Source organism: Sinocyclocheilus grahami, unplaced genomic scaffold (assembly GCF_001515645.1).
Source record: "Sinocyclocheilus grahami isolate Dianchi unplaced genomic scaffold, SAMN03320097.WGS_v1.1 scaffold1683.1, whole genome shotgun sequence".
NCBI classification, from domain to species: domain Eukaryota; kingdom Metazoa; phylum Chordata; class Actinopteri; order Cypriniformes; family Cyprinidae; genus Sinocyclocheilus; species Sinocyclocheilus grahami.
This window is the reverse complement of record NW_015506862.1, coordinates 241,771-254,990: the sequence shown is the minus strand read 5'-3', so window position 1 is coordinate 254,990 and position 13,220 is coordinate 241,771. Positions and strand designations below refer to the sequence as shown.

The following is a 13,220-nucleotide window of genomic DNA, read 5'->3' as shown; positions in this document are numbered from 1 at the left end:
TATATATATATATATATATATATATATATATATATATATATATATATATATACGTCTAGAGTTAATCTTTCCTGTTGTTATTGTGTGGCAACTTTCCTGAGCACTCCCTATGAATAAAGATAAATAAAGGCCTTTTCCAGCCTGTTGTAAAGTCATTAAAAAGAAGTCTGGTGGGCTGTTTCTGGTAGGTGCTTTTCTTTTTGTCATTTGTACACCATGGGTTTATCAATACCAAACACCTCCTGCTGAAAAACAGCTTTTGAAAAAACTGCTTTTGAATGTGTTTGGTGTGTTTGGTGTGTCTGCAAGAGGAAAAGGATAAAAATAAATGGCTTCTTGATGGATATCAAAGGAGACTGGGTTGTGAAAGGCAGACTTACTAAGAGCGGCTCTCACAGAAAGAGGGGCCGATTCCTGGGATTCATCGCTGAGACCCAGCTCGTTGATGGCTTGAACACGGAAGACATAGGTCTCACCGGTGGTCAGTCCATGCACAACAAACCTGTGAGAACCCAGTAATGAGGCAGTGAAAGAGGAAGTTTCCATTTCATTATTTACTGAATACTCAGAAGAAACATGTCAGCAACACAAACTCCTGATGCAAGCTTTCTGGTTTTCCAGTGGCATTTAGTATTCACATTTTGTTTTTATTTTTGTCAATTACCACATTCACAATCATGCATTTTATGGCACTTTCTACAAATCAGATTTACTTTGGTTTCTCATGACTTTTCCCAAGACACAAATGTAAAGTAAAATGTCAAATACTAAGGTTATTGCAAAAATTAAGTTAAATTGTAATTAAAGTGTGTAACATTTTGTGATAATTCCTGAAACTTTGGAGCTTTTTTTTTTTTGTTTAGGCTTCATTAGGTTTATTAATTTTATGCTAAATCTGCTATTTTAGTAAACACACCTACTTCTAACAAAAAAAGACAAAAATATTGAAAGATCTGCTGCTGGGGACTTGCCATTGGCTGTTGTATTTGAATTACTCATTTAATAAGGTTTGTGCACTGTTTTGGGGATGTTTTTAACTGTCATTTATGAATATAATTATGTTTCAAGTTCTGCTTGTGTAATACATGAGTTAAATATGAATTTGGTTGAAGGATAATGGGTTATTTAAAGTTACCATCATATAGATTAGCGTTCATGTGAGCTAAATGCTGCTGAATAGCAAATGCTTTAATTTTTAAATACCTGAATGGCTAAATCCACATAAACAATGTACTTTGTTCTCAATAATTTGCTGAATGTCCATACAAAAGATGAATAAGGCAAACTTTTGAAAGCAATGTAGCTCCTAGTTCATCAATACAGTCAGTACAGCTCCAATATCAATATAGCATCAATATCAATACAGCTCATAGTTCAATAATATAGAGACAAAATAGCATTTTTATTTCAACACACAAGCTGTTCGACCAGTTTTTGCTTCAGTTTTTGATGCTTGGGAATGAGAACAGCTTGCTCACCTAGAGTGAGCCCATACATGGGCTGTGTTTCCCAAAGCCATTGGCACCAACAGCCTCTACGATCTATATAGGCTTACAATGCCTTTGAGAAACACAGCGCTACTTGTGATTGGCTTAGGTCCGGTTCTCAGATCTTTCACACGAGAATCAATGTAATATTGAATAAGGTTAATGAGTTCCTTTGGAGGATGGCAACAGGTTAAATCGGCAACCCCTTTATTTGTATTTTATTTTAAAGTTCATTAAATGTTAAAAATATTTTCAAAAGTATCTCAGACCTGAGTTTCAGATGCTTCCGTACCCTATTGGTGAATCATTTCACCTAGACTAAGCACATACCTAGTCTGCTTATGGGGCTTGTGATTGGCAGAGGTCCAGTCCTTAGATCCTTTCACACAAGAATCAATGTAATATCCAATCAGGTTATTGGGATCCTTTGGAGGCGCCCACTGGATTAGAACAGAAGTTTCTGTCTCTCTGGTTGCAACGACTTGTCCAGGAGCCGAGGGCACACCTGAATGAACACAGAACTTCATTTCAGGGGTGATTTCACCAACCAGTCCAATCAATCCCTTGACGACCTATCATGCATGAATTAGTTCCACTACAGAAAGGCAGATAAAAAATCATTACTGCCTTAATGACAACATCAAAGGCAGAGCAAACTTCAAATATCTATATGCCATTTCATGTGCATTTCAACATGTCAATATCTTAAGTGAATACATCAGAGGCACTGTGCCCTCTGTGACATGCTTTTTTAGGGCATTTACCCTTCAACTGCAGGGTTGTTACAGTACTGGAGGGCTCGGAAGGCTCGCTGACACCGTACATGTTAGCAGACACCACACGGAACTGATAATCCTTTCCCTCTAGCAGGTCGAAGACGGCATAGCGAGGAGATCTGATGGGTACTTTAGTGTTCACTCTCTGCCAGGATCCAGCTCCCACTTGAAGCTATAAAAGTCCAGAATGAATAAAAACACACTATTACACAAATATGCATTGTGTGAGAAATGCTAATGATTACTTTAACCTCTCACAATAAAAAAACAACAACAGTTGTCTCTTCTAGACAGTAATTAAATAAAGATTAAATGGAGCCAAAGATTGACATTGGATTTGTCACAATGCCAAAGTCTGCAATCACAACACATTTATTTTTGTTTTTAATTTTAATTTTAGAAGGAACAACTGAGACAACTGAGAACTGAAATAACTGAGAACTCCGTTAATTTAATATTGGGACAGCAGATTAAATAAAATGACAGAAAATTAACTTTGTTTGCATAATTGCATAACCTTTTACAGCTATTCATACTCAAAGTCAGGAAACATGTAACATGTAGCATTTGAGACAATTAGACAGCCCTAAACAAAGACAAAAATACATTTGCAACCCTTAGGTGCAGCACACAATTTGCCTGACTATTATTATTACATTAATAATAATAATAATAATAATAATATGCTTGTAATGTAATTTTTTAGTTATTGTCACAAATCAGGAATAATACTAAAATTAAAAATGGGTCTTAGATATCAGTTACTGGAAAACAACAAAAACAAAAAATGGACATTGTTTTAAAGTATATAATTAAAACAACAATATCAGTCAATATCTATAGGTGAGCTACGAAAGATTAACTTCTGAGAAATAAATTGTTCCTGTGGGCTGTGCTGCATCATTTAATGTAAAACAAAAACTGATTTAAAAATATTAGGGTAACACTTTACTTGAAGGGGTGTGCATAAGACTGACATGACACCTTCATAATCGTGACATGACACATGTCATGAATATGAAGGAGGTTTTATGCATGTTTATGACAACTGTCATTAAGTGTCATTCGCTCAGTTGTGTCATTTTTAATGCAAATATGACATTATTTGACCTAACCCTACCCTTACCCTTACCCCTAACCATAGCCCATAACAAAGACATCTCAAACAATGTCATCTTTGCATTAAAAATTACATAACCGAGCGAATGACACTTAATGACAGTTGTCATAAACATGCATAAAAAACCCTTCATATTCATGACATGTGTCATGTCATGATTATGTAGGTGTCATGTCATGATTATGAAGGTGTCATGTCAGTCTTATGCACACCCCTTCAAGTAAAGTGTAATCAATATTAGTATTAAATATTCTTACACCGTAGGTGCTTCTTAATGGATTAAAGGTGACATAAGAAGAAAAGTAAACTGCTGAAATAAAGTTTGTGACCCATTCGGCTGGGTTAACGTCTGGCAGTGAGCTGAAACTAACCTTCTCAATGTAATACCACATGGGGGCTTTGCTATGGTAGACTGGAGGGACCCAACTGAGCACAACATATGTTCGGTCCGTCTCTGAAGCACAGACTTTAGAGGGAGGTCCCGGAGCTTTTCCCTCGGCTGCAGGCAAAGCACATCAAACAGAATTACTGTTTCTACTCTGAACACATATACACACCAATACACACACACACACACACACACACTAGGACATTTCCTAGCAATTTTACTAGCTTTAAAAGCAACATTAATATTATCGAATATCATCTTTGCCACCGCTGCTATAAATATACACACACATACACATATGCATGCACATGGGTGACACTGGTTGATGTGTTCATTTCAACTTGAAAAAGAACCACAGATGTTTGTACGTTCCCTTCCTGATGGAATCCTCATCAAAAACTAATCAGTACCTCTCAGAAGAGAACCAATTATGGGCTAGATAATTATTGCTAATTTTGAAAGCAAAAAGGGGGGAAAAGTACTAAGTGACAGCTGCTGTCATCTAATACATAACACAAATTCAAAGACACACAAACTTGACTGAGTGACAAAAGGAAGAATATTTTAAGGCAGCTCCACCCCACAATATTTAAGGATGCAGTTAAAGTGATTTACAGATCACTTTTGAGTTCTTGAAGGTCACTGAAGGACAGGAACATCTCCGTTGGATTGTCCAACAATAGAGAGCAACTGGGCCGAAGCCGTATACATGAAATGGTCACTATAATATAGTAGCCATTAATGATCATGTGATCATGCAATTAAATAATATCTTTCAAAAATATATACAATTTTATAGAGACTGCACCAACAAAAAGTGATTTATACATGAAATATGTGAACTATGAAATATTTTAGAACTTGCCATAACTTGCCCTTTTTTAATTATTATTATAGACATGTCCATGTCTTTTCCATTATTTTTTAAAGATTTCATAAATTTCCATGGTTACCTTCAAGGTCATCATAGTAAGTCACAACGTCAAGTCTTCCACCGAGTTTTGTGGCTGTTGAAACAAACAGCAGCACATAAAGGGCATTATTAACACGTACAGAGTTGATTACTAAATGTAACTTCATTAGGACTTAGTTTTGCTGACCATGAAGTCTCTCAAACTCTGTAGGGTCCAGAGCGGCAATGGGCTCAGACATTCTGGAGGGTCTGCCAATGCCGCGAGAGTTAACGGCACGCACGCGAAAGTAATAAGAGTGTCCCTCAAACAGGCCCTGCACAGGATACTTGCAGATCTTTACAGGCGAGTCGTTACACTGCACCCAGTTCTCTGTTCCAACTTCACATCTGCCCAATAAGAGTGAAAGAATAAACATGAACAACAATGAATATGGACAGTAATCAAGACTATCCTATCATTAGTTCCACGCTGCTGTGAAAGAGTGAAAATTACAGCCCACTTTTACGTTCCGAGGAGATGATATGAGCTAAGGAGCATTCATATGTAATTGCAGATCCATGTATCACTTAACAGTCTGATTATCGTCCGACGAGAGTACATTTCAGCTCGATACTAATGCAGCTCAAAGTGACAGGGAACAAAATAATCACCGCATCTATTAGCATATGCAAAGCATGTTTCTGGCAAAAATATCTGTTGGTAAGCAATTTTCTAAGTAGCCTATATCGGAAAGGAAAACAAACTGTCTTTTGTATTACAGAGAACCTACAATTAAGCAACTTAAATATAACACTTAAAGCGCAGTTAAAACTGAAAGACATTGTGCACATGTTGTCTTTGTCATCAAAAGTTGAATTTATTTTAAAGAATCATAGCACAAGCACACTTGGACATTGACTGACACATTTTGGATGTATACATCAAAAGTAGGTCAGTACACCTAAATCAAAACACGATATGGACAAGTGTCTGTGAATATTAAGCTGCAAAAACACCATTTAAATATGAATCCTGCATGTTCTGCATGTCTCTGTGAATGAATGGCGCAAACGCACGGTTTCGTTTACTACAACCCGTCAAAATAAAAGTTTGAGTTTAACTTGAAGAAACGATGACAGAAATTTTACTTAATGTAAAGATAGTACTACCACTAATAATAAAATCATGATTAAAACATTATTTTTAAAGGAATATTTACCAGAGTATATCTAGCAGAAAAATGTAAATACACAACACCTTATTTCTGGAAAAAAAAACAAAAACTAATGAATAAAATAATATATATATTTTTTTTATAAAATCAATTAATTAGAGATGCTTTTGATTATTAAATTTAATGAAACCATTCAAATGGAATTGAGAAAACAAATGGACAACACATTTTTTTGTAAAAATAAAACTGAATAAAAAAAAATTAGCGCCTTAAAAATGTAATTTTTGTTAAAGGGGTCATATGATGTGATTTCAAGTTTTCCTTTCTCTTTGGAGTGTTACAGGCTGTTCGTGAATAGATAAGATCCCTAAAGTTGCAAAGACTAAAGTCTCAAACCCAAAGAGATATTCTTTATGAAAGTTAAGACTGGTCCACGCCCCCCTAAAACGCCTTGTTTAAACATGCCCCCACATGTCTACGTCACGATGTGGGAAGATTTGCATAACACCGCCCAAATGTTCACGCAAAGAAAGAAGGCGTAACTTTATTGTTGCTGCCACCACCACCGCCATGTTGTGAAGATGCTGTGTGTTTCGTTGCAAAAGCGAAAATACTTTGTTTGGCCTTCCAAATGAGGACACAACTAGAAATCAGTGGTTAAATTGTATTTACAACACTGTTCCGGAACAGTTCAACCCAAATATTCAGATATGTGCAACGCATTTTATGGAGGACCGTTTCCTGATCCTGGTAGAGTAGCCTACAGTGGCGGCTGTTCTGACTCACAGATTGTAAGTACGTTTTCATATTTAAAGGATTTGCCACTGATGATTCAAGCGTGAGTTTTGAGCAGTGTAGAGTAGCGCTTGTTGTTTGTCGTTTCTCTGATCACAAATGCAGACATGGTTTTATGTTTACGCGGCGCAATGCAATGCAACGCGTAAAAAGACAGTATAAGTCATTATAATCCGTAATTATGTCCCCACTGGATGCAGCAAATGCCTCATTTATAATGGGTTTTAATGTTTTTGTCTCGTCGCTCCGGCCGGGACATGGCATCACAATATGGAAAGGGCATAACATTTTCCGTCATACGCTTGAGGTATTCAGCAAATCACAACGCACTGGATAGCTGGCCAATCAGAGCACACCTCACATTTTAGACCGATGAGCTTTGTAAAAATCGACAGGTTTCAGAAAGGCGGGGCATAAAGGAGAAACAATAATGTACAGTATGTGGAAAATAATGTGTTTTTTAAACCTTAAACCACATAAACACATTTCATTACACCAAATACACAATATAATGTTATTTTTAGCAACATCATATGACCCCCTTTGAACTTTTAATGAATTGAATATTTTAAGTTTCATAATTTCAATTAATTAAACTTTTTGTTTTTGATGAATACAATTTTATTTAACTATTAAAACAGAGTCTAGAAAAATTAAATCGGGAAAAAATGGAATCCAGAAAAATAAAAATGGAAAAAACAGAATTTGGGAAAAAAATTTAATGGATTTCCTAGGCCCTAAATTTGCGACAAGGCAAATATAGGTGGGGCCGATCAAACATATGTTCTATGTCAACCGGCCCTTACTATAAACAGCAATTTCAAAACCAGTAATTTACTGGTGATGTTACAACAACTCATCCTGGGAAATAGAAAAAAATAGAGCCCAATATTTCAACATCCAACATCCCTTTCAATTTACTGACTAGTTTCTGTGGGTGGCTAGTTAATTGCATCGGGCACATTATGATAACATTTGTCAATCAGGTAGATTCTAGAAAGAAGGCCTATTTGCAATTAAAAGACTAATGGTGACTTTACTTAAATACTCTCAGCAGGTTGTTGTAGCGCATTTAGCACCTGATTAAAATGGATTGCAGGTGGTATGTGGATAAGATGAACGATTCTACAATGAAACACCGGACGCTAAGCTAGTGCAAGTTTCATTTACATAGTGAATTCCTATTGTGCAGTTCAAAAAAGTATTGTGACAAACCAGTTAATTAAAAGCTACTGAAAAACTGGCTCAGAAATGTGAATTCCAGCAAACAGTCAAGCAGATATTTGACATTCTAATGCAATGACATTTTAAAGTGTCCAAATACTTTTTGAGGCCACTGTATCAAACAACTTGCATAAATGTATTCCATAAAATAACTCCCACTGGGAAGACCCCTTAGTCAGCGCAGTCACCTGTCAACAAAGTATCCAACGATGGGGCCTTCAGTGGTGGTGTTAGGAGGTTTCCAGGACACAATGACATAATCTCTATTTGCATCATGGATCTTAATGTCCATTGGGGCTCCGGGAGCTTGAGGAACTGGAGGTGGACCATCTGCCAAGACAAAACATGATGACTCCTACACACCACTGATTCGCTCAGGGAATCACTCCGAAACAGATGTATGCGCTATATGAGATGAATTATGCTAATCCAGACCTTTAAAGGCCAGCAAAAGAATCACAAGCCTTGGAGAAGTTCATAACTCTTTACCATCAACGAAGACGTAAGCCCTGTGGACCGCATCGCCACCCTTGGTAACCATGCAGAGGGTGTAAAGACCCTCATCATCCTTAGCGAGCTGAGTAAGCATGAGCTTGGCAACACCTCCGCCAGACTCCATTTTCACCCACCTCGACTCTTTCAGGAGGTGCTCTGGAGGGCCCAAAACACAACATGGGGTATCAGAGGAGAGAAAATGAAACTATTTATTTTGCAGAATAGACTGCAGATATGGAAAGTGTAATCTGATGATTCTGGAAATGAGATTGGAGTGAAATGAGACATAAACTACAAATGGACATAAAAAGTCATTTTGTTCTGTACACGACTCGACTGCAACACAATCCCCTACAGAACAACCAGAAAATTAATATATGACCAGGGGTGAATGCCACAATAAATAAATGCAGCTGTCATTAGGACAGTTACTGTGTATGAAATACAGTATTTAGATCAAAATAAATTCATAATTTAATATAAAAATAATTATTTATGCATTTGTAGATGTAAAATACACTAAAAGTGTAGAACAAATATTAATATAACAATAAATAGCAATAATTTCCTAAATATATTTGATTAAAATTAGTGATGGGCAACGATTAATCGCGATTAATAACATCCAAAATAAACGTTTTTGTGTACATAATATATGTGTGTGTACTCTGTATATTTATTATGTATATATATATATATATATATATACATACACATGCATGTATATATTTAAGAAAAACATGTTGTGTTTATATATGTATATATAATATAAATATATGCATGTAAATATTTTAAAAATATATATTGTATGTGAGTGTCTTTATATATACATAATAAATATACACAGTACACACACATATATTATGTAAACAAAAACTGTGATCAATCATGATTATTTGTTGCCCAGCACTAATTAAAATATTTTAATACATTAAAAAATTCCACTTTTGTGAACTTCCATTAAATTTTGAGTGATGACAGATACAAATCATTAAATAAGAGTAGTGTCCCAAGACAATGAATGAACGTGAAACTACTCTAATGGCTAAATGAAAAACATTTTTAATTAATTGCAGTATTTACATTGCTGCATATAGGCAAAATGCATAATTTCTGCGTCATTAGCAGCATAAAACGGAATTGCAATCTGTTTGTTTGAGCAGCCGTCATAAAACACTAGCTTAAGCAATAATATGCATTTGGGGCGGGACGTTTGTTGGCTAATCAACAGATAATGTGGGATTGAAAACAGTCCTTTTTTCCCTATTCTTTTTGGTGCAAAAAATTACTGTTTATTTCATATTCAGCAGCTACTGTAGATCTTGTAGTTATATGTAATCAATGAATTCTTAGGGGCTGGTCACACTACACTTTTCATCCCTTTGACTTTCATTCACACATACAAGATGTGAAGATGATTCGCATTTCTCTGCATTCCAAAATTCAAGTTGATGGTGAACTGCGACCTGTAAATTCATATCATGTGAAACCGTGTGACCAATAGAAGATCGATATGTCACAGCATGACCTCGTAGCTGAATTAAAAGAACATAAATGTATTATTGTTGGTTATTTGTTGAACTTAGGTTTTTAAAAAGATGCTGCAGAGCGTGAAGTCATATCACGACCTTTGCAGTCCAGTGTCCTGTGTCCTTTATTAACAATAACCGCGCATGCATACAAAAACATTTCTGTGTTAGCCTTTGTTGGACACTTCCTACCATCTCTGTACCACATCGCCTCAGGCTGCAGGTTAGCCAGGTTGGGGTTAATAGTCATCTTGCAGGTCAAAGTGGTCTTATCGCCTTCTTTTCCAAAGGTCACGTCAAACGTCTCAGTGAAGGTGATGTTAATCTTCGTATACTTGATCTCAGGTAAAATGGCATCTGAGAAACAGAAAAACAGTTCCTGTCTTTCATGACTTGTTTTTAAATCATACCAGATATTCTAATGAATAGAGGCCTTCACACTTACACTGGTAAGGCATCCAGGAATAAGGAGTTGACGTTTCTTCCTCTTTGCACCCTATGAAGTCGACACAAAAAGAAAGTATATAGTGACTTTGTAAAGAAAGGATTCATAGTCTAAATGTTGTTCTCGCTTCGATATGCTTAGATTCCAGAAAACAGGCGAAAAAGTCTTACTCTTCACAATGATGGAGGCCTGGGTGGAGGCCTGTCCATGAGTGTTTGAGGCTACAGCCGTATACATCGCAGTGTCATCAGTTGCACACCTACAAAAGCACACATAACTCATTCACAGGTGTCTACAACTTCAATCAATACACGGCTGGATCGCAACACCGCTTCACCCACTCCACTAATTAATCAGTCAATAAATAATCAGCATGATTGCTGTTTGACTGGATATATGCCACAGTCATTTCCTAATTGACTTTTGGAAAGCACATAAAGTGCTTCCCCCATAGTGATGGATAAATTGGCAGTTAACTAATGCTCTAATGTCAAGAGGATAATTGCGCCAAACGAAATGCTAATGTCGACCAGTGCCTGTTTTCGGAACGTGTTCAACACGGGAGGCTCTGAGGCTTGAATAGCAAACACGAGACGCAAAGGACAAGAAAATGAGAAGACTGTAATGTGACCTTCAGAGTGACCGTACTATATTAGAGCCCTGGCCCCTGCGGTCTTGAGAAGAATGGCTGTGTGTCAAAAAGTGAAAGGTTTGGCCATTTTAGATGAAATGTGGAACGCCAAGCTTCACCTGTGAGGTTTGGGCACTGAATGCAAGAAGCCGTCAGGAATGTGACATAAGGGCCAGGGTGAGTTTTTGTGGGACTGACAGGGTGACAGCAGTGAAAGTCATCTCTCTGTAAGGCGCCAGAGTGTCAGATGACACCAAACTCAGCACTCTGGCATTAACAGCTGACAGGAGCTCAAGACGTGGGCGGCGCACCGACCGGCCCTGGACTAAATTGGAAAAGTTCACATGCAATCCCAGTGACGTGACTTCCTTTTGTGGAAATTCACTTGTTAGTTACATTTTATTGTGTTTTAGAGGGTGAACCACATGAAACCTATCAAGAGCTTGTCCTTTGGGGATTCACTGCACCTCAAAATATTGTAAGAAAATGCATTAATGCATAAAATGAAGAATATTTTGGGATTATTAACACATAAACCACATTAAAAAAGTCAAAAAATCACACAGAAAAGTTCAGATTACTTGAGGATGGAGAGGGCATGGAATCCAGCATTGCTCTCCACAAAGTACTTTCCAGAAGAAATTTCCAAGATGACATCATCCTTGAACCTGTAGAATATTTATGATATAATAACAATAGATCCTCTTGGAGTTTCTCTATACATGATGAAATATTATGAAATGTTAAAGTGAAACTGTATAACACCAGAGGAGATTTGAAAGCAACTGCACTGAACCCTAGCGAACAGGAAGCATCTCACCATTTGACATGTGGGGTGGGATATCCCTCCACAGTGCAGAAAAGTTTAATGGCACTGTTTTCATACACTGTACTCCTAAAGTCTCTAATGACAAATTGTATTAATAATTAATGACATAAATTGCAGTTGATCACATGACTTGACAGCGCACGCGCAGTTGCGACGTCACGAGGTAAACACGATCAATGCACAGAAGCCTACAGTGTAGCTGTGTCCCAATTCAAAGACCGCATCCTTCGGAGGACGGGTCCTTCCATCATGGACCATGGTGAACATATTTAAACAGGTTTTCAACCTGTTTAGTTTTATGCAGCTGAATATAAAAAGTTCACTTACAAATGTTACTGCCGCTCGTTTACGGCAGCTGACAAAGTTGCTAGGCAACAAGAAGAGTCCTCCGTAGGCTACACCGGTCCGAGTGCTTCGGAAGCAGCCTGGATATGGTTCGCAGTTGTAGCAACTTAGCAATAAACTTTGTTCGTTTCATCTCCAAAATAACAAAGTGGTGGAGTGTAACGAAATACATTCCATAAGTATTCACATACAAATTATATTTTTTCTCATAGGACAGCTACAATACAAAAACATGGTCCTTTTTACAACTTACAACTGTTGTACATTAAACTGCCCAACAGTAGGCCTATATAAAGTATTTTAAATGTAACAACCTTGAACATATTCAGAAGTAAAATGCAACATTAGAGTGCACTGTAGTGCAGCAGTAATATTAATGCAAGACCATCATATATAGTTGTTTCTGCAGAATACATAGGCTACTTTTACTCTTCATACCTTAAGTACATTACAGTATGAAGGATAATACTTTAACTTAAGGTTTTAAATGCATGCATTTTTTTCATCAATGTGCTAATAGTAGTTACTGAAAGTACTTTACTAAAGTAACTCATATTTCTTCCACCAATTACTTTTTCATAGCTCTACACAATTAACCTCACTGCTGGACAGTGGAAATATGCACTCAAACACTCTGGAGACTATCCCAGATGATGCCACACCAGGCTTTCTATGGCAGCCCGTCCAGGTCCAGCAGCTCCACCAGGGTCTCACTGCTCAGCTTAATGAAAGCGTACATACAAATGCATTTTTTTCTTTTTCCAATCTTTTTAATGTATTGTTACATTTTGATGTTGTTTTTCTAATGTTGAATTGAAGTTATTTTGTAATTAGTTGTAAAAGGTACTTTTAGTATAGAACAATTTATTTTCATTTGCAAATGTTATTCAGAGGCAAAAAAAATTTATAGAAGAATTTCTGTCATTTACAAATTATACTGTGTCATTCACAGGCTTCTGTGCATTGATCGTGTTTACCTCGTGACGTCGCAACTGCGCGTGCGCTGTCAAGTCATGTGATCAACTGCAATTTATGTCATTAATTATTAATACAATTTGTCATTAGAGACTTTAGGAGGCATATTTGTTG

At 36.8% G+C, this 13,220-nt stretch overlaps 1 protein-coding gene across 1 annotated transcript in view; it reads right to left on the bottom strand.

Moving 5' to 3' along the window:
- LOC107572023 (myomesin-2-like) overlaps nt 1-12,044 on the bottom strand; it is a 40,028-nt gene extending 27,984 nt beyond the window's left edge. The window contains exons 1-14 of the mRNA XM_016258424.1: nt 11,947-12,044; nt 11,778-11,861; nt 11,539-11,625; nt 10,497-10,585; nt 10,327-10,377; nt 10,074-10,238; nt 8,347-8,508; nt 8,046-8,187; nt 4,872-5,071; nt 4,725-4,778; nt 3,755-3,882; nt 2,252-2,435; nt 1,818-1,992; nt 381-502 (exon numbers count right to left, since the gene is read on the bottom strand). Of these exons, the coding sequence (XP_016113910.1) occupies nt 381-502; nt 1,818-1,992; nt 2,252-2,435; nt 3,755-3,882; nt 4,725-4,778; nt 4,872-5,071; nt 8,046-8,187; nt 8,347-8,508; nt 10,074-10,238; nt 10,327-10,377; nt 10,497-10,585; nt 11,539-11,625; nt 11,778-11,861; nt 11,947-12,044 (1,741 nt within the window). The remainder of the gene's footprint in view (nt 1-380; nt 503-1,817; nt 1,993-2,251; nt 2,436-3,754; nt 3,883-4,724; nt 4,779-4,871; nt 5,072-8,045; nt 8,188-8,346; nt 8,509-10,073; nt 10,239-10,326; nt 10,378-10,496; nt 10,586-11,538; nt 11,626-11,777; nt 11,862-11,946) is intronic.
- Between the last annotated feature and the right edge of the window lie 1,176 nt (nt 12,045-13,220).